General features: G+C 39.1%; 1 protein-coding gene across 3 annotated transcripts in view; it reads left to right on the top strand.

The window, feature by feature from the left end:
* Positions 1–23923, top strand: part of POLG2 (DNA polymerase gamma 2, accessory subunit) — a 39962-nt gene that overhangs the window by 5336 nt on the left and 10703 nt on the right. The window contains exons 2-9 of one of the 3 annotated variants that reach the window (XM_055318191.1): positions 48–174; positions 297–402; positions 1197–1370; positions 7138–7278; positions 9234–9314; positions 10287–10387; positions 12180–12317; positions 22778–22897. In XM_055318191.1, coding sequence (XP_055174166.1) covers positions 48–174; positions 297–402; positions 1197–1370; positions 7138–7278; positions 9234–9314; positions 10287–10387; positions 12180–12317; positions 22778–22859 — 950 coding nt within the window. In that variant the 3' untranslated portion in view covers positions 22860–22897. Of the gene's footprint in view, positions 1–47; positions 175–296; positions 403–1196; positions 1371–7137; positions 7279–9233; positions 9315–10286; positions 10388–12179; positions 12385–22777; positions 22898–23923 lie in introns of those variants that run through there. The other 2 variants (XR_008663499.1, XM_055318194.1) reach the window with 2 other exon arrangements.

Raw genomic sequence — 23923 nt, 5'->3', positions numbered from 1 at the left:
GGGTATATAGAATAGATTTATACAATAACAAATTTATCTTTTGACAGGTGCTTTGGAGCACTATGTTAGTTGCCTGGATCTGGTAAACAAGAGGCTACCTTACGGCCTTGCTCAGATTGGAGTATGTTTTCATCCTGTTTCTGATACTAAGCAGACACCTGATGGTGTTAAAAGGTACAAAAATTGGCAGATAACTTGATCTTGTATTTAAGTAATCAAGAACCAGTCACTTTCACTTTGGGATAGGTTATATAATCTTCAAGTAAGTAACAGTCTGATCTTTCTGATATCCAAAGAATCGGTGAGAAGACTGAGGCTTCACTGGTTTGGTTTACTTCAGCAAGAACTGCAGGCCAGTGGCTTGATTTCTGGTTACGTCATCGACTCCTGTGGTGGAGAAAGGTACCTTTAATTTAATAATTAATAGGTAAAATGTCTTAGTGTGACAGAGATAATACTTTCTATAATAAAATGAAATTTTATTTGATGTCATTATTTTTTTGTAAGAGGCAGTTCTAACAAATCAGTTAACACACATAAAAGCCTCTTTGTAATAATTTTCATTGTTTCATATAAAAAGTTACTTTAGTAAAGATAATCTGTTGATGTCACTCTGCTCAGAAGCTTTTGTTGATAAGCCTTTGCATTTGAGATACCCTCACCTGGCATTCCTGGCTGGTGTGGAGTTTGACCCTTGCACACCCTTACAGCTTCAGCTTTTGCTCCCTGCCTCCACGAACTCTGTATATTCATCAAAATGGTTCTGTGATTTATCATCAAGTGTTAGTACATGCTGAAGAGGAAAGAGTAGGCATTTGTGGCTCACCATTGTCTTACCTTTCTCCAATTCTTAAAATCCCCAAATGCCCACTTCAACTAAGTGGAATAATTACAAATAATCACACTCTTCACAGAGGACAATAATGATGAGTATACACTTTCCTCTCTGTCCATTTAGTTTATGGTCACCTTCCACTCTTATTAACTGACCACAAAAAGGCTAAATCACACCAACAGTTTTTCTCTGTAGGTCTTTCAGACTAAAAACAGTATTTTTAGCAATGTATTCACTCATATTTAACTGAACTTCATAATTTTTATTTGGGACCTAACCGGTTTCATTGAGTTGCCGCATAAAAAGTCTTTGGCAACTTTTTAACTTTTATTTTAATAAACTAATAAACTTTCTTTTCCAGTTTGCTGTGAGTCCATCTAACTTCAGCAGCAGCGATTGTCAGGATGAAGAGGGACGAAAAGGAAACCAGCTTTACTACAATTTCCCCTGGGGAAAGGAGCCAATAGAGACCCTATGGAATCTAGGAGACCATGAACTTTTACACATGTATCCTGGAAATGAGTCTCAATTACACGTATGTTTTGCCTTGAGCTCCTGCATATCCTTTACCCAGATTCTCTGATCATTTATGAAACCATTTGAGAACAAGTTGCAAACACGGAGCCCCATGACCTCCCCATGACCTCTTAAAAGTGCAGTATGTATTTTTGAGGTGCAAGGACACTCACCTACATAACCACAACACAGCCGTCAAAATCGAGAATGTACTAATAATCCATTATTATCATCTAATCATGTAATTCTTTAGATGTGACCAATTATCCTAATAAGGCCCTTTGATAGGTCCAGTATCCAATTTAGGATTTCATGCAGTTGTCATGTCTCTTTAGTCTCCTTCAACTGAACAATTCCTTTAATCTTGGTCTTTCATGACTTTGGCATTTTTTTAATAAAATTTTATTTGTAACTAATCTCTACACCCAATATGAAGCTCAGACTTATAACCCTGAATTCAAGAGTCACATGCTCTACAGACTGACCCAGCCAGACATCCTATATGACCTTGACATTTTTAAAGGATAGAGGCTTTTGTAGTTACTTTGTAGAGTGTCCCTCAGTTTGAGTTTCTGCCGTATTTCCTTGTGATTTATGTATTTTTTCCCAAGAATACCACAGAAAGGTGCTGTTGTCTTCTCAGTGCATCATATCACAAGGCATATGATACTAAATTTGTTACTGGTGATGTTAACTTTTATCTTCTGGTTATGATAGTGCTGCCAGGTTTCTCCAACATAAAGCTGACAGTTTTGTACTTATTAATTAGTGAGTAATTAATAAGTCTCTTGTGGGCAGATACATTTTGACCTACCAGTTGCAGCATACATTGCTGATTCTTGTGCAAATCAGTGATTATTATGAGAGTTGCCAAATGATGTCATTTTTTAAATTATTATTAATTTTATTTTATTTTTTTAAGATGTATTTATTTATTCATGGAGACAGAGAAAGAAAGGCAGAGACATAGGCAGAGGGAGAAGCAGGCTCTTTGCAGGAGCCCAATGCGGGACTCGATCCTGGATCCTGGATCCTGGATCCTGGGATCGCGACCTGAGCTGAAGGCAGCCACCCAACCGCTGAGCCCCAGGCAGGTGTCCCACTTCATTATTTCTTTTGGATTTATTTATCAACAAATAAATATGGAATACTATGGGGTCAAGTTTTTTCCTCCTCTCTTTCTGTGTGCCCACAGATTCCTGTTTTTCTCAAAAGGTTATAATCTGTTACTAGCATTCTTTATTTTGATGCTAAAATTGTCCTGGACTTGGCCAGTGTCCTTTTGACATATCCTTCATTGTCTGAGTACTTCCTTACTTTTTGTAGCAACAAACTGTCCCAGGATCATCTTGTTTCTTGGCCCAGCTGTGGAATCAGCCATTTCTCTAAGGAACCTTAGTTGTTATTGGAGGAAAATGTATTTAAGATCTTAGATTTGAGGGGGATCCCTGGGTGGCTCAGCGGTTTAGCGCCAGCCTTCAACCCAGGATGTGATCCTGGAGTCCCAGGTTCCAATCCCCACATCAGGCTCCCTGCTTGGAGCCTGCTTCTCTCTCTGCACGTGTGTGTGTGTGTGTGTGTGTGTGTGTGTGTGTGTGTGTGTGTGTGTGTGTGTGTTTCCCATGAATAAATAAATAAAATCTTTAAAAAAAAAAAATCTTAGATTTTGGGACACCTGGGTGGCTCAGTGGTTGAGCATCTGCCTTTCACTTAGACCATGATCCTGGGGTCCTGGGATCAAGTTCCTCATCAGACTCCTCGCAGGGAGCCTACTTCTCCCCCTGCCTGTGTCTCTGCCTCTCTTTCTCTCTCTCTCTCTCTCTCTCTCTCTCTCTCTCTCTGTCTCTCATGAATAAATAAATTAAAAAAAAAAATCTTGAGATTTTGCTACTAGGTGTTCTTGTACATGGGTATCACTGCTTCTGAGCCCTAACTGTGGACACAGCTAGGAAATCTTTGGAGGCAATTATGTTACATATATGTTTACATACTGACTTCTGTATTTGTGTTTATATTTACCTATTATTAAAAACTAGGAGTTCATACCATTCTTCAAGTTCTAGTCTACTGCCACAGGGTTTATTCTAGCTTTTTATCTTTCCAAATTTACAATTCTTTCCTGTGACAGTGAGAAACCTGGCTCCCAGTATCCTCAGTGTATGTAACCAAACTCCCTACCATTCTTACACAAAGATCAGCCCTGATACACCCTTTGTCCCACCCACCAGACACTCTGGATAAGTGTTTGAACCAGGGGGAGGAAGGAAGAAAGACTAATTAGAGAACTTGACTTGGACATTCTGCTGCCCCCTCTCTTTATAGCCCCCCTCACTAGGTGCTCTGACCAGATCATAGAGAAGGGGGAATGTTAGAAAGCCTGGTCTTGAACCTCAGTATCCCCTTTACCAGTCCCACTGACCAAAAGTTTGGCTTTGGATCCACCCAGGTTGGATGTACTAGCCAGCTAACCAAAAACTCAGGCCTGACTAAAGGGAAGAAGTGCTTCATTTACTTCCTAAATAGAGTTTTCAAAAATTTAAATAGGTGATATAATTTTTTTAGAGGAGGAAGCTTGCCTTTTCATCCCACAGAGTACTGTGTAAATGGCTGTAATGTTTCTCAGGGTACCCCGTGGATGCAAAGTTTTAGAAACCATGTGGATGTATAGAATTGTGGCTGAGTCCTCTTTACTGACCCATTCTTGAGCAATTCCAGATTTGAATGTTTAGAGTTTCTGACTGGCCACAGGTGGAGTTTTATGTGCTACTTTGTGACTAATAGAGCCTTAGTGAAAAAAGGCACTTGAAACTTGAAAATGTAATAATGAAAACATAGTAGTTCTCACATAATTAGATTAATTTTAAATATAAATAAGACCATGAAAAATTTTAAAGTTATTTATGACTATTTTCCCATAACCCCAACACCATCACATTTCATTTTGGGTTATTCAGCTCATATGAAACTTGGTTATCTAGTCATTTTAGTTAAATAATCATCATAGTTAAAAGCCAATCAATCTTGTGACTAAGAATTTATTTTTTAAGCTCATTTATTTATTTTTAGTACTCTCTGCACCCAGTGTGGAGCTTGAACTCAGGATGCAGCAATGAAGAATCCCACACTCTTCTCACTGAGTCAGCCAGGCACCCTAATCTTATGAGTAGGAATTTAAAGATGATCTCTTTGTCCTGACTGTTATTAGTCTCTTATTTTGTTCATTATTGTGCTAACTTTCACTATCTCAATGAAAAGCTTTATTTTGCAGTTTTACTCCATTTAGTTGTTGCTTTTCCATTTCCATAGTTCTCAAAATTGTTCATTAGTTGACCAGGTTATAAAATAATAGAATTTCTGCCATTTAGTATACTTTTTTGAAAGGCTTCTTAGGCTGTTTTGTATTAGTTTTTAGTAAGTTTTACAGTTAATATCTAAATATATTCTTTATTTTTAGAGAATGGTGAAGCAGATCTGTAAAGTCTAAAGAACAGAGTTAGGATAGAAAGAAATTCATTCTGGATGGTATGAGAAATCAGATATTCTAGCTAAGAGGATTTGCCATTGGATACCTCGGCATCCTTGGATATCCAACATTCAAAGAATTAGAAAACAGTAGGGACACCTGGCTGGCTCAGTCTGTAGAGCATGCAACTCTTGATCTCAGAGTTGTGAGTTCAAGCCCCATGTTGGGTGTAGCTATTACTTAAAAATAAAATCTTAAAAATAAAAAACAAACGCCTGAATGGCTCAGTGGTTGAGCACCTGCCTTCAGCTAGGGTCATGATCCTGGGGTCCTGGAATTGAGTCCCACATCAGGCTCCATGCAGGGAGCCTGCTTCTCCCTCTGCCTGTGTCTCTGCCTCTCTCTCTCTCTCTCTCTCTCTCTCTCTGTGACTATCATAAATAAATTTTAAAAAAAAAAAGTAAAGTCTTCTTAATATTTCAATATTATTCAGGGTTTTTTTTTTTTTTTTATTCAGATGGCACCACAGAAGCTTGCAGTGCCTCAGTGTTATATTAAATATCAGTTCTATAGGGAAGCCTGGGTGGCTCAGGAGTTTAGCGCCTGCCTTCAGCCCAGGGCATGATCCCGGAGTCCTGGGATCAAGTCCCACATCAGGCTTCCTGCATAGAGCCTGCTTCTCCCTCTGCCTGTGTCTCTGTCTCTTTCTCTGTGTCTCTCATGAATTAAAAAAAAAAAAAAATCAGTTCTATAAATGTGTGAAAGACATCAAGTAATAAAGTTAGATAGAATCCCAGATTTCAGGAAATGTACTGCCTTTTTTAAAATTTAAAATTAGTTAATTAACTTACAGTGTATTATTAGTTTCAGAGGTAGAGTTTAGTGATTCATCAATTACACATAACACCCAGTGCTCATTACATCAAGTGCCATCCTTAATGCCCATCACCCAGTTACCGCCCCCCCATCCACCTCTCCTCCAGCAACCCTCAGTTTGTTTCTTATAGTTAAGAATCTCTCATGGTTTGTCTCCCTCTCTGATAGTGTCTTGTTTTAGGTGTACTGCCTTTTGAGGACAAATTTACATTAATCTATAGTACTATAGGTCATTAAAATGGGTTTAAAATGCCAATACATCTGTATTAATGAAGACTGTGGCTAATTAGTAGAAGCTGAGGATTAACATTTTTTTTAAGTATTAGAGAATTACAGATGGCAGTGATAATGGTAAAAGAAAAATGAAAGTAGAACTGTTTATATGCAAAACCTGTTAAATTTTTAGAATTGACATTGAAAAAAAATTCAACATGATTCTTCAGTTTAAAAGTCTCTATCAATCCCTGATTTATATCACGCATTATGGTATATTTTATATTCTTAATTATAACCTTAAAGTAAATACTCCAGATCTTTTTTTTTTTTTTTTTTTAGATTTTATTTATTTATTCATGAGAAACACAGAGAAGAGGCAGATACATAGGCAGAGGGAGGAGAAGCAGGCTACATGCAGGGAGCCCAACGCAGGACTCAATCTCAGAATTCCGGGATCCTGCCCTGAGCCGAAGGTAGACACTCCACCACTGAGCTACCCAGGCATCCCTCCAAACCAGATTTTTAATAGATGTTTGCTTATTATAAAAACTACATTTCCAGAGACTATACTCTAAATTCCTATCCCTAAGCATACTAATTTTTTTCTCTAAGGGCCCTGGCAAACTTTATATAATATTATCATCTTTATTATAATACTTCCAGTGCCCACCTAGGGAGCATTAGAAAAATAGTGATACTGAGGTCCCACTCCTGTCCAGGTAGTTCAGAATCTCTGAGAGTGGGGCCTAGGCATGAAACCTTTATGTTTTGGGATCCCTGGGTGGCGCAGCGGTTTGGCACTTGCCTTTGGCCCAGGGCGCGATCCTGGAGACCCGGGATTGAATCCCACATCAGGCTCCCGGTGCATGGAACCTGCTTCTCCCTCTGCCTATGTCTCTGCCTCTCTCTCTCTCTCACTGTGTGACTATCATAAATAAATAAAAATTTAAAAAAAAATAAAAAAAAAAGATTTAAAAAAAAAAAGAAACCTTTATGTTTTAAAATTCAAGGCAATTCTAATACTTCGCCAATTGAGACTCACTGATCTAATCCCTGATCTCCCTGAGAGCAGCGAACATGTCAAACCATCTTTGTGAGTACAGTGCCTAGCATAGGCTTGGCCTGGAGTGGATGCTTTGTAAAGTGAATTAGTAAGTTTGTGTTCTGATTCTGTAAATCTATAGTGAGATAGCTCTCCTAAATGATTATTTTTTTCTGCTTTTCTGTAAAGGGCCGAGATGGACGGAAAAATGTAGTTCCATATGTTTTATCTATTAATGGCAATCTAGACCGAGGTGTGCTGGCTTACCTCTATGATTCTTTCCAGCTAACAGAGAACTCCTTTACAAGAAAGAAGAATCTTCATAGAAAGGTGCTTTTAATATTTCAGAGATAAACTTGGGAAACTAAAAATATATGTTTTTCCTTCATATGTTAGTGTGCTCGGTTTTTAATACAAACTGTGAATAATAAATTTCTTTTAATGCAAGTTATTTTACCATTTTTCAGTTTTAGAATCTGGCCGCAGGAGTAATAAGCATGTTCTCACAGAATAGAACAAGGCATTCCTATTGGGTAATCCCAGAGGCATTTCTGTTTGATCCTGTGAGACAGGTAGAGAGAGAACAATCTCTGATTCTTAGCCCCTGAGCCTTTTTCCCTTGGTGGCTTCCATTTGTATTAGAGTGTTAAATGGGAATATGTCAGACTAGAAGACTTGTGGTATTGACCTCTCTGCTTCTAGTCTGACCCCAAGTGGCTATTCATTAGATCACAGGAGCTATCTATGGGCCTGGGTCAACATTTTTATGGGCTCAAAATCAAGAGGGAAGAGGGATTGAAACTATAGCAAAGAAAGTAAATGACTAATGGAGCAAGATTTTGGAAGAAACATGAGGGGTCAAGACAGAATCAGGAACACCAGTGGAGGGATTGGTCTTGAAAAGGAGTTATTTGAAAAACCAGGGAGGAGAGAAATGATGCTATAGATAATAAATAGGCTACCAGGGCTGGTTAGCCTTTGAAGGAAGTTTTCCTCATTCCCTCTATTTTCTTAGAAAATTAGAAGGCAAGATTATTAGCATAAAACATGGAGAAGTAGGGGTTTAAGTGGCAAGAATTTATAGTATTAATATTTCCTTTAAATGTGAAAGACAGCTGCCCCAGATCAAAAGTTTCAACATGTTTGAGTACTCAACTGGGATTGGAAACCTTGAGTTTGTAATACAACTTTAAATAACTGAATGATTTATTACACTGTGTTCATTTAGCCTGATATTCCTATAAAGAAAGTCACATTATAGAATTGTTCTAAGGCTTGGGATTTATAGGATATATAGCAAATTAGGGATCTTTTCTTTCTCTTATACCCTGTACCCAAACCATCAGCAAAAACCATTTGATTCTGTCTTCAAAATATATCCTGAATTCGACCATTTCTTACCACTTCTCCTCCCTCCCCACTAGCACTGAGTGGCCCTTTTAAAAGGTACATGTTACTTTAACCCCACTGCTCAGAACATTCCACTAAGCTCCTCAGTTCATTTAGAGGAAAAGGCAAAGCCCCTAAAGTGTTTTTTACAAAACCCTTCTGACCTCCTCCTCCACCTGCACAGACCCCTTGCTGTTTCTAGAACATGCCAGTGTCTTCCAGCTCAGAACTTTGTCATTTGTTCTCCCCTTTGCCTGAAATGCTCTTTTTCCAGGATCCACAACCACCTTTATAAAGACTTCACGCAAATGTCACCTCAGAGAGGTGACCCACCTTATTTAAAATTGCAAACAGCCTTCTCCAACCCAGCCCTTGCCAGCACTTCCTATCTTCTCCTCCCCCCACTTCTTTTTTAGTACTTCCCACATTCAAATATATTATTTACTTGTTTATTATCTATTATCCCTACCATTTTTCCCTAGTACCTACAACTGTTTTTAGCACCAAGGAGCCATTCAAATGTTTGTTGAGTGGATGGATGAAAAAGAAGTGGTAGGTTTTGGTAAGAGAAAGTTTAAATGATAAGCCCCATAGTTGGGGCTGGGTGGGGAAGGCAGTAATACCAGAAAGGGACATTTTGATTGAGGGAAAATGGAGTTGTCAGAAAACAAGAAAATATCAACTGAACTTATCTCTCCAGAACATTTAAGTGGAGAAATCAATGAGCAGCTTGATATAGCCAGCTGAATACATCATTACATGATTTTTTATGACCTCAGCTAGCTTCCATTTTCACACAAAATCTTACTATTTTAGAATCTCCGTGTTTGTTAAAGTACTTGTGTTAGATTTAAACAAAATGTGCTGTCCTTTTTTCCCTCTTTAAATTGCTTTAGGTACTTAAACTTCACCCTTGTTTAGCCCCTGTTAAGGTTGCTTTGGATGTGGGAAGAGGCCCAACAGTGGAACTAAGACAGGTGGGTAAATGAGTTTTAGTGTCATGATTTTAATTATAACCATTATTTCAAATAAATGAGTAGCTTGCCATTTAAATTTTTATTTTGATTCATTTGCTTTTTTAAAAATTTAAATAGCTGTGGATAAATACTATGGCTTATTATAGATAATTTGCAATATATAAAAGAAGCTGCATACAGTTCAGTGAGTTTTGCTATTAAAGTTAGGCTTAGTCATAGTTGCATTTTTCAAATGACTATGCATAGTTTTGGTAATTGAATATTTGTACAGATGTCTAGTGAATTATTTCTTGCCCACTTACATGTTTAATTAACACCTTTGATACTTACTGGTATAAGCACAGGTTCCAGATCTATACCTTATTTTGGTTCTTCTAATCTGTCTGGTCTAATTAAAAGCCAGGAGAGTGGTTTTAGTTTCTTTCCAGAAACCCCTTCAGCAGTCATGCTGGGTACAGGTGACTCAGACCCACCCAGTACCTGAGTGAGGACACTAGCAAAATTCTCCCAGCTTCCTTCCTTGGGCTCCTGTGGAGAGGTCTTGGAAGGTGCGGATAGTGCACTCAGTGGGAGGGAAGGTAGTGATTTAATTTCCACTTTTCCCCCCTGGGGTTCTGGCCGCCTCCCCAAGATCCTTGTAGGTTTTTCTCTGACAGAATCTGTTTTGATTTTGTTGATGTTTTGAATGGCAATGATGGTGATAATTCTTGTATTTGTTATAAAATTTTCTCTTAGGGAAGATTTGCATTTAGTATTCAGCTTTGAGGTGCTGGATTTCTTCATTTTCAGTGGAAGTATGCAATTTACAAGTGTACAGTGTATGAATTGTAAACAATATTACCACATTGGTAAAAGAATTTATGCCCCATTTTAAGGACTGAAAAAAGTGGTTTGTGGTTTCACAAAAACAGGGTAATCATTCTAGCTACTTTTACTTCCTTCATATTTGAATTGTGTATATTTTTTCCTCAGGTTTGTCAAGGATTATTTAATGAATTACTAGAAAATGGTATTTCTGTGTGGCCTGGTTATATGGAAACTGTGCAAGCCTCATTGGAACAACTTTATTCAAAGTAAGAATTGTCTTTCTTGTCACTAAGATATGTGATCAGAGTTTTTGATCATGTGATGTTTCTTTAGGAGTAACAGAAATTTCTTCTAAATACTCTTCTAAGTATATATGTATATATATATAATATATATATATATATATATATGTAAAATACAGTCTAAAATTATTCCTAACTTTCCCGTTTATAGAACCATATGCCTCTAGTTAATTGCTTCAGTAGGGAACAATATTCATTAGTATATCTAAGTACATATTATATGCAACTTCAAGACTTAATGTCATGTGGTATATGTACCTGAGTTTCTCATTTTATCAGGGATACAATTGGTATATTGGATGTGTTTATGGAATCAGGATTGAGGGAAAACGAGTGGAGTGCCTTTTGCTGGTGCTTGGTTCATTCTAAGGCTGAATGGAAGATAATTCCATCCCCGACAAAGAACCGAGCAGTAGTTTCAATGATGAGCACTTCTGTTCATCTAGTGCTCCATACTGCTACCTGGATTTATCATCCTCAACTCCTTCTTCTTCACCTCCAGTTGATAACTAAATTCAGCCCTGTCTCCTAAATAGTATCAGATCTATCTTTCTCCATCCTCGCTGCACTACCCATGTTAAAGTCACCAGTGTCTTTTGGCTGGATTGTTTTGTTTTGTTTTTTTAAGATTTATATATTTATTTATTCATGAGAGACACACAGAGAGAGGCAGAGACATAGACAGAGGGAGAAGCAGGCTCTCCCCATGGGGAGCCCAATGTGGGACTCGATCCTGAAACCCCTGATCATGCCCTGAGCCGAAGGCAGATGCTCAACCACTGAGCCACCCAGGCATCCCTTTTGGTTGTATTCTTGGAATAATCTCCTGATTGCTCTGTCTTCAGTCTTGCCCCCTGCTATTTCATTAACTTCCATTTTATAAGTAATTGATTATTCCCTCCTTTGGGCTTATTTTGTTATCTTTAGTAACATTATATTACTAAACACAATGTTGTGTTTAATATCTGTCTTTTGGGTGAAAAGTTGGGAAGCTTTATGTTTTTCTCTTCTCTAGTAACTTGTTAAAATACACCTTTCAGATGATATAAGAGGAAAAATAGGTTTCTATAGATAAAGCAATTAATGGTTTCATTGTATATAAAACAAAGGGATGGTGGTGCTTGAACTCTCCAGTCCTCTTAGTTCTAAAATCTTATCTTTTGAGTCATTAAAGGATAATTGAGTGAACATTATCAAGTTACAGTTGTTTTTTGAATGGTAAAGACTTTGTGGTCCCAGCGTATCTTTAATGAAATATTTATTAAGCACACTTACTATGGTTTTTTTTTTAAGAGGATTTTTTAAAACATTTTTTATTTACTTATTTGAGAAAGAGAGAGGGTCCACATACACACGCAAAGAGGGAGAGGAAGAAAATCCCAGACTCCACACTGAGTGTTGAGCACATCATAGGCTCGATCACGTGATCCTGAGATCATGACCTGAGCCAAAACCAAGAATCTGAGGTTCATCCCTAATTTCACCCCAAATAATGTGTTGAGGTACCAGTGTTTATTTCTTGGATTTTATTTTCTTTTATGACTTTTTATGTACTACAATAAGAGAGAAACTTTCTGAAGTTTATTTTGAATATGGTTCAAAAACTTTAAAAACGTGTTTTTTGGTCCAGCTCTCAAGCCCTGCTTTTGAGTTTTCTGACTCTGGAAAGTGGCTGGATTCTAAAGTAATTAAAGCTGGTAATATGGTGAATTTATAATTGTGCTCATGTATTTTGTTTAACTACTTTTTTCCTTAGATATGATGAAATGAGTATCCTGTTCACAGTTTTGATTACTGAAGCTACTTTGGAGAATGGGTTAATACATCTGAGAAATAGAGATACCACAATGAAGGAAATGATGCATATATCCAAAGTAAAAGACTTTTTAATCAAGTACATATCATCAGCTAAGAATGTATAGCTTTAAATATTTCTGTAATAAATATTCTCCTTTCCTAAATTGACTGTCTTATGTTAAATTTGTTCTTAGCCCCTTTACTCTTATGGACATTTTTGGTGCTTTTAATTCAGTTTTTATTACTTATATTTCTTAATGGATTCCATTCTATCAGAAATATATTCAGCCATAAGAAACAAAAATTCCACCATACTGGATTAAGCAAATTGTATTTTGTTTTTCTCATTATAAGAAGTCTAGGGGTAGACTGCCCAGAGCTGGTATAATTGTTTCCTCTAAAGTTAGGGACCCAGGCTCTTGATGCCTGTCTGTTCTACCATCTTTAGTGTGTTGGCTTTGATTTTTATGCTTGCTGCTTTGTGGTCACAAGGTGGCTGCTGTATTTCTAGACTTGTCCACATTCTAGTTAGGAAGAAAGTCAAAGAGCTAACCAGCCAAAATTCTTCCCCTTTTTATTTGTTTTATTTTGCTTTATTTTATTTTTAAAAAGATTTTATTTAGTTATTCATGAGAGACACAAAGAGGCAGAGACACAGGCAGAGGGAGAAGCAGGCTCCATGCAGGGAGCTTGATGTGGGACTCGATCCCAGGACTCCAGGATCACACCCTGGGCCGAAGGCAGGTACTAAACTGCTGAGCCACCCAGGGATCCCTACTTCCCCTTTTTAATTGGGAAAGTAAAAACTTTCCGAGACATCCCAATCAGAAGGCTCGTTTATATTTCATTGGTCAGAACTGGGTCACCTAGTCATCCCAAGGCCAGTCACTGCCTGAGGGAATGAGAATATGATTTATTTGGATCAAACACAACTTAAGCTTTAGGGTTTTGGTAGTCTCTTATCCTCTCTGAAATGGGTTTTATTATCAGGAAAGAAGGAATCTTTATAGAATCTGCCATACGTATGGGGCACCTGGGTGGCTCAGTTGGTTAAGAATCTGCTTTTGACTCAGGTCATGATCCCAGGATCCTGGGATCCCAGGGTCCTGGGATCAAGTCCCTGCTAAGCGGGGAGACTGCTTCTCCCTCTGCCTGCTGTCCCCCTGCTTGTGCTCTCTCTCTGTGTCAAATAAATAAAATATTTTTTAAAAATCTGCCACATGTATACTGTCAAATACTGAAGGTTAACCTAAAACTAAACTTTAAAAAATTAGGACATTTATTGAACAGCAAGAAAAAATAAATGTTAGGTGGCATAATCTAATACTATAGTCTATTTTGTATCTGGTTCTAATAGATATATCTGAAGGAAATCCTTGAACTTTTATGTCCTGGTTATGCTTGTGTTAATTATACTGTCATTACCTGACAAAAATTCCAAACATACGAAGAATAGTATAATTAACTCTTTAAGTGCTATCACCGAGCACCGGTAACTATCACCTGTGAACATCTTGCCTCATCCTTCCATCAGTTTGAGGCAGATTGCAGCTCTCATTTCATGTGTAAGTATTTCAGTTAAGTGTCTTTTGTTAACCTTTATCATTCCTAAAAATTAACACTTGGTGATATTAAGGAATTATTGCCAATTTCCTTGGATGTGTGATAATGGCATTATGGCCTTTAAAAAAAAAATCTGATAGACATATACTTAAATATTTTTGAGTGAAATTACATGATATCTGAGACTTGCCTTAAAATTCTCTAGTTTAAAAGTGGTGGAATAGGGGAACCTGGTGGCTCAGTAGTTGAGCATCTGCTTTTGGCCCAGGTTGTGATCCCGGGGTCCTGTGACAGTCCCTCATCAGGCTCTCTGCGGTAGCCTGCTTCTCCCTCTGCCTATGTCTCTCCCTCTCTGTGTGTCTCATGAATAAATAAATAAAATCTTTAAAAAAATAAAATAAAAGTGGTAAAATATAGATTAAAAAACAATAGTATTTCTGAGTTGTTGAAGCTGGGTGATGGGTACATGATGGTTCATTGTATTTTGTGCGTGTTTGAAATTTTTCATGATAAAAAGTTTTTAAAAATCAATTATTTAATAATCATATCTTTTCAGTTGTCTCATAATTTCTTAAAATTGAAGTTGATTGTTAGGTCTTTTAGTCTCAAGCTCGCTCTCTTTTTTTTAAGAAATTGGGCTGTTTATTACAGTTTTTGTCACTCTTTGGATTTTGCTTATTGCATCCCCATGATGGTTTAACCTGTTTCTCTATATATATAATTTCCTATGGATTTGGAGGTTGAATCCAAAGCCTTGATCAGTTTCAAGTTTAATTCTGGGAGACAAGATTTTTCTTAGGTTGTTGTATTCTCCCATCAGGTGGAGTAATGCCTGGTGGTTTTTCTTTGGGGATGCTAGCAATCATTGATCAGTGCTTAGGTCAGTCAGTTCGTTAGAGCTGACAAAACAGTGATATTCTGATTCTTCATTAACTAGAATACTTCTGTGAAGAAAAACATCTATTACTTGCATAGAGGTATGTGAGAGAGGTAGGATAAATGCAGATTTGAAGTTGTTCTCTTTGATGTTCAAATTGTCCTATCTTTGGCCAGTGGGAGCCTCTTAGAGTTGGCTTGGAGTCCTTTTGACAACTTCAGTCGTCTTTGATAGCTTCCTTTGTATCTAATGTCTTACACAGAGATATATATTTCAGAGTTTCTCTAAGAAGCCCTGGTTCCTTTTAATGGAAAACAGTATTTGGAAGCTGTATCTGGGTACTGGGGCTGCTCATTGTTAGAAGGTGATCTTTGTTTCTAGGCCTTTTCAGTGGTCAGTACTAGCAAATACGTAAGTGTGTTTGTGTATTTCCCCCTGAATTAAAAAAGTCATGAATTCACACCAATACTTTATATTCAAATTCAAGACTGCAGTGTGTGTGTGTGTTAATCAGCTTTGTCGAGATAAAATTTATTTCAATATATTTACTTATTTTAAATGTATAAATGATGAGTTTTTACAAATGTGTAACCACCACAGTGACAATAGAGAACATTTCTTGTCACCCAAAAAATGTCCCCTCCTGCCTTTTTAGGACTGCAAGTTTTTTACTGAATCTCTTTTATCATGTATCTGTATTTCTTCTCATTCCAAAATCCCAGTTCTCAAGAATACTGAGGGTGATGATAAAATTAGAAAGCCATGCCCCACAACTGCTCATTTGCTTGATCTCATCTTCATTATGGCAGTCTCAGAATTGCCATACCAATATGACCACTGTATGTCTACTTAAAAGTTTAAATTTCAGAGGTACCTGGGTGGCTCAGTTAAGCAGCCTGCTCTTCATTTCAGGTCAGGTCATGATCTCAGGGTGGCGAGATTGATCCCCACATCCAGCTCTGCACTCAGCAGGGAATCTGCTTGTCCCTCTCCTACCACTGACATATGTTTTTCTGCTACCACTTTTCTCTGCTACCACTCACATATGTTCTCTCACTTTCAAATAAAATCTTTTTAAAAATTTAAATTTCATTTTTGGAGTTTGGGGCTCAATACTTAGTTTTAAAGCATTTTTCTCTTTTTTTAAAAAGTGAACTCATTTTTTAAAAATATTTATTTATTTGAGAGAAAGAGTGAGCAAGAGTAGGGTGGGGGCAGAGGCAGAAGCAGACTCCCTGCTGAGCAGGGACTCCCAACGTGGGGCTTGATCCCAGGACTCCGGGATCATGACCCGAACAAAAGGCAGACTCTCAACCAACTGAGCCACCCAGGTGCCCTTTAAAGCATTTTTCTAAAGAAAACCCTGGTCCTGCCCACGGCTACCTTTATTTAGGTACCTTGTCCTCTTAGAAGCCTCAGCCTTCATGGAAGGATTGTATTCCTGGTCTGACTGCGGATTGTATCCGCAGTAACTGCTAAGGCATCTGCAGTACTTAGCAATTTGGAATGTTGACACTGCAGGTGATGTCAGTGATACTTATGGAGGTTTATCCAGATTAGATGTATCTAGCTGGAGTTCTACATCGGAATCTCCTCTAGCGCTTGTTTTTGTTTTTTGTTTTTAAAGATTATTTATTTGAGAAAGGGCATACAAGCCGGAGAGGAGCAGAATCCTCTCCCTGGGAGGAGCAGAATCCTCCGGAGGGAGGGAGAGAGAATCTCAGGCAGACTCCCTTCTGAGTGCAGAGCACAACACAGGGCTCAATCTTAGCCCCCTGAGATCAAGAGCTAAGCCAAAATCAAGTTGGTTGTTCAAATGACTGAGCCACCCAGGCACCCCAATCCTGTGGAACTTTTTAAATATACTTGAGCCCTATTTACTGGTAACAGTCTCTGAGAGTGGGGCTCACACAAGTATATTTTTGAAACTTACAGGTGATTTCTGATATTCACCCAGGAATAATCGCCATTAAATTTATCAGAGAGCTGCATGCCTGGGTGGTATGGTTTTGATAGATTTTCCCTCCAATCCAGTTTTTATTTTTATTTTTTTTCAATCCAGTTGTTCTTAATAAAGTTCCTTACCAAATACCCTTCTTAGGTATTAAATGACTCCAATATATATTGAAAGATGTCATTAGAAATAGTTCTATGAAACTCATTGTTGATTTAGCCATAAGAGTGTTCTTTTTTTTTTTAAGTTTATTTATTTGAGAGAGAGATGTGGGCATGTGCACAAGTGGGAGAGGGCAGAGAAAGAAGGAAAGAGAATACCAAGCAGACTCAGCACTGAGTGCAGAGCCTGCTGCAAGGCTTGATCTCACAAGCCTGAGATGATGAGCTGAAACCAAGAGTCGGAGGCTTAACTTACTGAGCTACCCGGGTGTCCCTGCTGTGTAAGAGTGTTCTTGAAGGCTTTTTTTTTTTTTTTTTTTTTTTGAAGGCTTTTGTTTGCTGTTATAGCACATCTTCCTGTAAGGAAGCATGGGAGAGTTTTCTCTCAGATAGTGTACTTCTCCTGGCCTGTTATTATATGTGTTATCTATTTGTTCATTTTATTCATTCAAAAAGGCTTTTTGAGCACCTAACTCACAGGGACTGTAGGTACTGGGGATGTAGTGGTGAACAAGAGAGAAGAGGCCTTTCTAGTAGACAGGTGGGGACAGCCACTAAGCAGGTAGGCAGGACAATAACAGGTAATTCAGATAGTGTTGTAGGTAATAGAATTATGTGCTAGATCATGTACCTTGCATAAGTGGTCAAGGAAGCTCAGAGTATGTGACCTTCAAACAGGCTGAATGATGCAAAGGACCCAGATGCGTGAAGATCTGGGGTAGCACATCCTGGGGTGAGGGACTAGCGAGTGCCAAGATCATTAGGATGGAAAAGGTGTGGAGTGATCGAGGAGCAGAAAAGAGGCCAGAGGATGCTGGAGTAGGTGAGCAGAGGTGAGATGAGTAGTAGATGGGATCAGACAGGGTCAGGACCCACATCACGTGGAGCCATGGCAGCCATAGCAAGTCTTCTGGAAGCCACTGAGGCAGGAGGGGATGGTTTAAGTAAATAAAGGACATACTGTTATTTTTAAAGGATCACTGTGGGAATGGAATGCAGAAGAGAAGCAGAGAGACCTGTTAAGGAACACTGACAGGTGATGGTGGCCAGGACAAGCAGATGGCAGTACCCTTCTTAGGCCTGCAAGAGGAACCCCTGTACTGGGCCCTGTCTTCGAGCATTCTGCTCTGGCCCTTCATCTGCGTCCTTCCCAATGGGATGTTTGAGGCGCCAAGGAGGCATGCTTGGAGATCATTGTAGTCCTTAGGTAGCTAATTTTTATAACCTGCAAATCAGTTACAACCTCTGGTAGATAGTATTGGGGAAGGGTCAAGGGCATAGTCCATGTCCCTCGAGGGTGGGAAGGAGAGAGAAGGAAACTGAACTTCAGGTATCACAGAACTACTGTTGATCATTCCTCTGGTTAGGTCTCTCCTTTATATCCTTCCTGAGAAGCATCACTGAGAAAAGGCAGTTAGAAGGGACAGCTGGTCATCCCAACAAGGCTTTTGTGCTGCTCCGGTATTAACCCTGCAGGTACCATCTTTTCCCAATTTTCTCTTGGATTATTGGTGGGGTTTTTTTCCCCAATAATTTATAATAGCTTATGGAACTTCAAACTTTATCTGAGATGGTGGGTTCAAAATATTTGCCCTAGTTACACTCTTGGCTTAGCTTATGATTTTTAAATGTAATTTTTAAATGAGTCATAATTAAAGAATCCTTTATGTCTTCTGAATTGTGAGTCATACCTAGAAAAGTCTTCCCCTCTTAAAGATTATTTTTAAATTCCTCCTGTTTTCTTCTGGCACTTCTATGGCTTCATTTTTGGGGATTTTAATATTTGATCCATCTGACTTTATTTTGTTGTAGAGAATGAAGTAGGGGGTCCAAATTTTTATTGTAATTCTCAAGTTTTTACAGTATGTTGAATGATCCATCTTTTCCCCACTGACATAAAATGCCATATTTTTTCATATACTGAATTCCCATGTGTGTTTAGATTTATATCTAGACTTTCTATTCCATTCCACTGTTCTACTTGTTCAGTAATATGTATGCCAATATCACACTTTAAACATCATGGTAGCTTTATAATGTTTCTAAACCTCACACACACCTCTCTCCCTCTCCCCCTGCTTTCTGTCATTTATGTTTTCTATATGCTTCTTGAATCCTATACTCTTTATCTGTGTTCACTTTTCTTTTTTCTTTTCTTGAAGATTTTATTTATTTATACGTGAGAGACACAGGCAGAGGGAGAAGCAGACTCCCTGCAGGGAGCCCGATGCAGGACTCAATCCCAGGACTCGAGGATCACATCCTGAGCCAAAGGCAGACACTCAACCACTTAGCCACCCAGGCATCCCTGTGTTCAGTTTTCTTGTTCAAGTGCATTGTGTAGTTCTTTCAGTGAAAACATGATGGAAAAACCTCCTTCTCAGTCTTTGTCTTAAAACATCTTTATTTCGGGATCCCTGGGTGGCGCAGCGGTTTAGCGCCTGCCTTTGGCCCAGGGCGCGATCCTGGAGACCCGGGATCGAATCCCACGTCGGGCTCCCGGTGCATGGAGCCTGCTTCTCCCTCTGCCTATGTCTCTGCCTCTCTCTCTCTCTCTCTCTCTCTCTCTCTCTCTCTCTCTGTGACTATCATAAATAAAAAAAAATTAAAAAAAAAGATTAAAAAAAAATCTTTATTTCACCCTCAATCTTGATTGAAATTTGGCTAATGTGGAAGATATATTGAGTAGCTCTCTCTCAAACTCATCATAACCCTTCTACTTGGTGGGGTCGGAGACCTAAAAACATTACCATTCCCTTACTGCCAGGGTAGGTATGGTGGTGAATATCTTCCAGTTGGATGCATGTGCATGGGACTTAGAAAGTACAACAGAGATAGTGATTGTCATGAGAAGCAAGTAACTAAGGTGGTAGAGTTCCACACTCCGTGTCTGACCTCCAGTTTCTGAGCCTGAGGCTATGGTGACAGAGGCAACAACGGTAACAGTAACGGCAGTAGCTTACTGGTCTCCAGATTGTAAGAAAATCTACAGATAAATTATTAAAGTTGAAGAGAGTTTAGTGAAGTTGCTAAGGGATACACAATCAAGCTCAATAATATTGATTGTGTCTCTATATATCAGCAACATAAAATAAAAACACAACTTATCATAGCATCAAAATATCAAGTACCTAGGAATAAATCTAACAGAAGATATATAAGATGTTTATGCAGGAAATGATAACACACTCGAGAGAATTAAGACATACACAGTGAGATATTTGTAATTTGGAAGACCCATTATTCTAAAAATGTTAATAGTTCCCCCCCCATTGATCTATAAATTTAATGCAATATCAATCAAAGTCCCTATAATATTCAGCGTTTTTTTTTCCTTTAAAAAAATGAAAAGCTGAGTCTTTTTTTGTTTTAAAGCTGACTCTAAAACTTAATTGGAAATGCAAAAAGGTCAAGAATAGCCAAGATATTCTTAAAAAGAACAAGTTGGGAAAATTTCCTTTTCCAGTTATCAAAACTTATTTAAAAGAGTATGGTTGGGGATCCCTGGGTGGCTCAGCAGTTTGGCGACTGCCTTCAGCCCAGGGCATGATCCTGGAGTCCTGGGATCAAGTCCCACTTCGGGCTCCCTGCAGGGAGCCTGCTTCTCCCTCTGCCTATGCCTCTGCCTCTCTCTCTCTCTCTCTGTGTGTGTGTGTGTGTGTGTCTCGTGAATAAATAAATAAAATCTTAAAAAAAATTTTTAAAAAATAAATCCAAATGATCTATAAATAGAAAAATGTGTTCAACCTTGCTAGTCTCAGGGAAATGCAAATTAAAACCACAATGAGGACAGCCCAGGTGGCTCAGTGGTTTGGCGCCTGCCTTCGGCCCAGGGTTTGATCCTGGAGACCTGGGACCAAGTCCCACGTCGGGCTCCCTGCATGGAGCCTGCTTCTCCCTCTGCCTGTGTCTCTACCTCTCTCTGTGTGTGTCTCATGAATAAATAAATAAAATCTTTTTAAAAAATAAAATCACAATGAGATATCATGATATGCCCACAAGAATTGTTAAATTAAAATGACAGTGCTAGTGTTGGTAAAGATGTAGGGGAATGGAAGCTCTCATACTGCTCAAGGGAATGAAAGGGGGATAGGAGGACCACTTAGGAAAATATCATGGCATCATCTACTTAGATTGAGGATAAACCCCATGACCCATTGTATTCCTACACATATTCAACATAATTGCATGCACTTGGGAAGCAGCAGACATGTTCTTTGATGAAGAGTGGTCATAGCCACATTATTTGTAATAGCCCCAAACTGGCAACAGCCCAAATATCTGTCAGCCATAAAATAGATAAATTATGGTATATTCAAACAATGGAATGCTATTTAGTAATGGAATACATAATTACAACTACATGCAGCAACGTGGATAAATCTCACAAATAAAATGTTGAGCAAAAAAAGCCCAACACAAGAATAAATGCTATATGATTCCATTTATATTAAACTCAAAAACAGGCAAAAATACAGTGTTCATATGCATACTTGGTGGTTCAGGAATGCAATAAACAAAAGCAAAGAATTAATTCCCATAAATGAGTAGTGAAGGTAGGGAAGGGAGGGTTTTGAGTAGGAAGAGGCATGCAGAGGGCCTCCCGGGTGGCTGGCAGTGTTCACTTGGTCTAACTTATTACACAGCACATATCTATTTTTACACATTTTCACATAACGTGTGCTCTATTTCACAACAAAAAACAAAGAAAATATGGATTTGGAAAAGAACCAAAGTGAAGCTTAAACAGACATGAAAAAAAATGTAGCTATTGAAATGAAAACTCAGTAAATCTTTTCCTCCTCTTCCCTTCCTGAACAATTCCGTCCAAAAGCCTGACCCTCTGTGTAGGGGATAAAGTAGAATGGGAAGCCACAGGAAGTCGCAGCTGGGTGAGGAGGGAGCCTAGGTACACAAGGCACTTAACAGCACCTGGACCCTGGTACATGCTCCACATGTGTCAGTTATTATTGTCGTTACAAAGGAATTCTTGGGAGATGGAGTACCTGCCACCTCTGTATCTTGTGTCACATCCCCTGAGCCTCACCTCTGATTCCAGCTGCCTCTGAGACTTCACTCACTTTGTGTTGACAACTTCTTGCTTCAAGTGTACAACACATGCCACTCATTTTCTGTCCTGGTGCTTTGCAGTAAGATGCCAGTGGAAGCCCATGTGGAATGTCCATATACACAGCCTAGAAGTGGGGGAGGCATCACCTTCTGGGACAACCCTCAGTCAATTAGGGGTGGAAGCCAATGGAGAGGTCCTCAAGGACAGTTTGGAGAGACATTTTCTCATTGCTCCGAAGGTTCCAAGTGGGATCAAGCCCCACTTGCCCATAGAAGGGCCCAACTCAACAGTATACCCTGGTACTGGCTCTTCCTTCAGTCCCTTACACTTGTTCCCGCAGGTCACTTCTCAGATAAATTATTTGCACTGAAGGCCTTATGTCAGGCTTTGCTTTCAGGGCTAGCCCAGGATAAGACAGGGTATCAGAAGACCTTAGAAAGCAGCCCTGGGAAATGGAATTACTGCTTGGATGGATAGCAACAGGCGATGTTCTAAGGGGGTAGTGAGGAGGGTGGTGATAACCATTACAGCCATAGCTTCACAATTACTTTACGATTACTAAGACCTTCCCCTACAGTGGGGAAGGAGGCTGAGTATGCAGTGGCTTTAGCACTTGAAAGGCATGGGGCAATGGTAATTATATGGATTGTGGAGTTGGTTGGCTTCTACTAACTGCTTTAAAAGCTTTGCAAGGAGAAAATGAAAGGCTATTGATTCAGGGCATGCTGTGAAACTTAGAGGCATTTCTGGACTTTAAAACTTCAGAAGGTCTTAACTGGATCAAATCCAATTACCATTATGGTCTGGAGCTTGCTAGCTCCTCCCCAACCCTGTGTTGACTTTTCCTCTTGTTTCACTGCCCTGCCCCCCAACTCCTGCTGTCTGAGGTCACTTGCCATATAGGCTACCTGCATCTAAGTCCTTGTTTCAGGCTCTGCTTCAGGAGGGAACTCAAGACAGAAGAAGCAGCCAATGGTGACCAAGTTACCAACTTTATGGCCTCAAAGACTTAAAGATTTTTAAGGGGAGCAGCCAATTCCTATGCCTCAATGTAAGTATCATACCTCAAATAGCCTTTTTTTAATTATTATGTACCTGGCCCTGTTCCAAGACCTTTACATTGATTACCTGAGTTAATTCTCATGGCAGCCCTATAATGCAGTTATTATTTACCCCCTTTCTCTGCCCCCTAAAAGAAAAAAAAACTGAAGCACTTAACTTATCCAGAGTCACACAATTAAGACATAACTGAGCCTAAATTATGCTCAGTCTGTCTGACTCTGGAACCCTTACTTCTTTAGCCTCTATGACACACTGATTCCCTCCCCAAAAAAATGTCAACGGAGGGTGCCTAGGTGGCTCAGTCAGTTAAGCATCTGCCTTCAGCTCAGATGATCATGATCCCGGGGTCCTGAAATCAAGCCCTGCATTGTACTCACTGCTCAGTGGGGAGAGCTTCTCCCTCTGCCCCATGCCCCTGCTGGTGCTGTCTCTCAATTTTTTTAAAAAAGATTTATTTATTCATGAGAGACACAGAGAGAATGGCAGAGACATAGACAGAGGGAGAAGCAGGCTCCTCACAGGAAGCCCGATACGGGACTTGATCCCTGCACCCGGGATCATGCCCTGAGCTGAAAGCAGACACTCAATTGCTGAGCCACCCAGGCATCCCTCTCTCTCAAATTTTTAAAAGTCTTTAAAAAAATGTCAGCAGAGAAAGGGCAGAAATTATGCTCATGAATGCTGCTTTATGGCAACAAAATCCTCAAATTAATCTGGACCTGTGTGCGTTGTATCCCTTCCCACCCTAAAGAGGCATTCCCATGGCCAGTGCTTCTGCTGATCTTTGCTAGGATTTCACTCCCAGTTCAACCACTACTAAGCTATGAGTGACCTTGTAAAATTACTTACCCCATCTGAATCTAAGTTTCCTTACCTGTAGAAACAAATATTGCCCTTGTAGGATATTATATAGTTAGTGTCTAATCGGTAGCTATGATTTTTCTAGTTAGAGATCCACCGTTGGGAACAATTAAGACCGGTTCAGGCAACCCCCAGAAGAAAAGCAGAGCAGAAA

Source organism: Nyctereutes procyonoides, unplaced genomic scaffold (genome assembly GCF_905146905.1).
Source record: "Nyctereutes procyonoides isolate TBG_1078 unplaced genomic scaffold, NYPRO_anot_genome, whole genome shotgun sequence".
NCBI classification, from domain to species: domain Eukaryota; kingdom Metazoa; phylum Chordata; class Mammalia; order Carnivora; family Canidae; genus Nyctereutes; species Nyctereutes procyonoides.
This window is presented reverse-complemented; position numbering and strand designations above follow the sequence as displayed.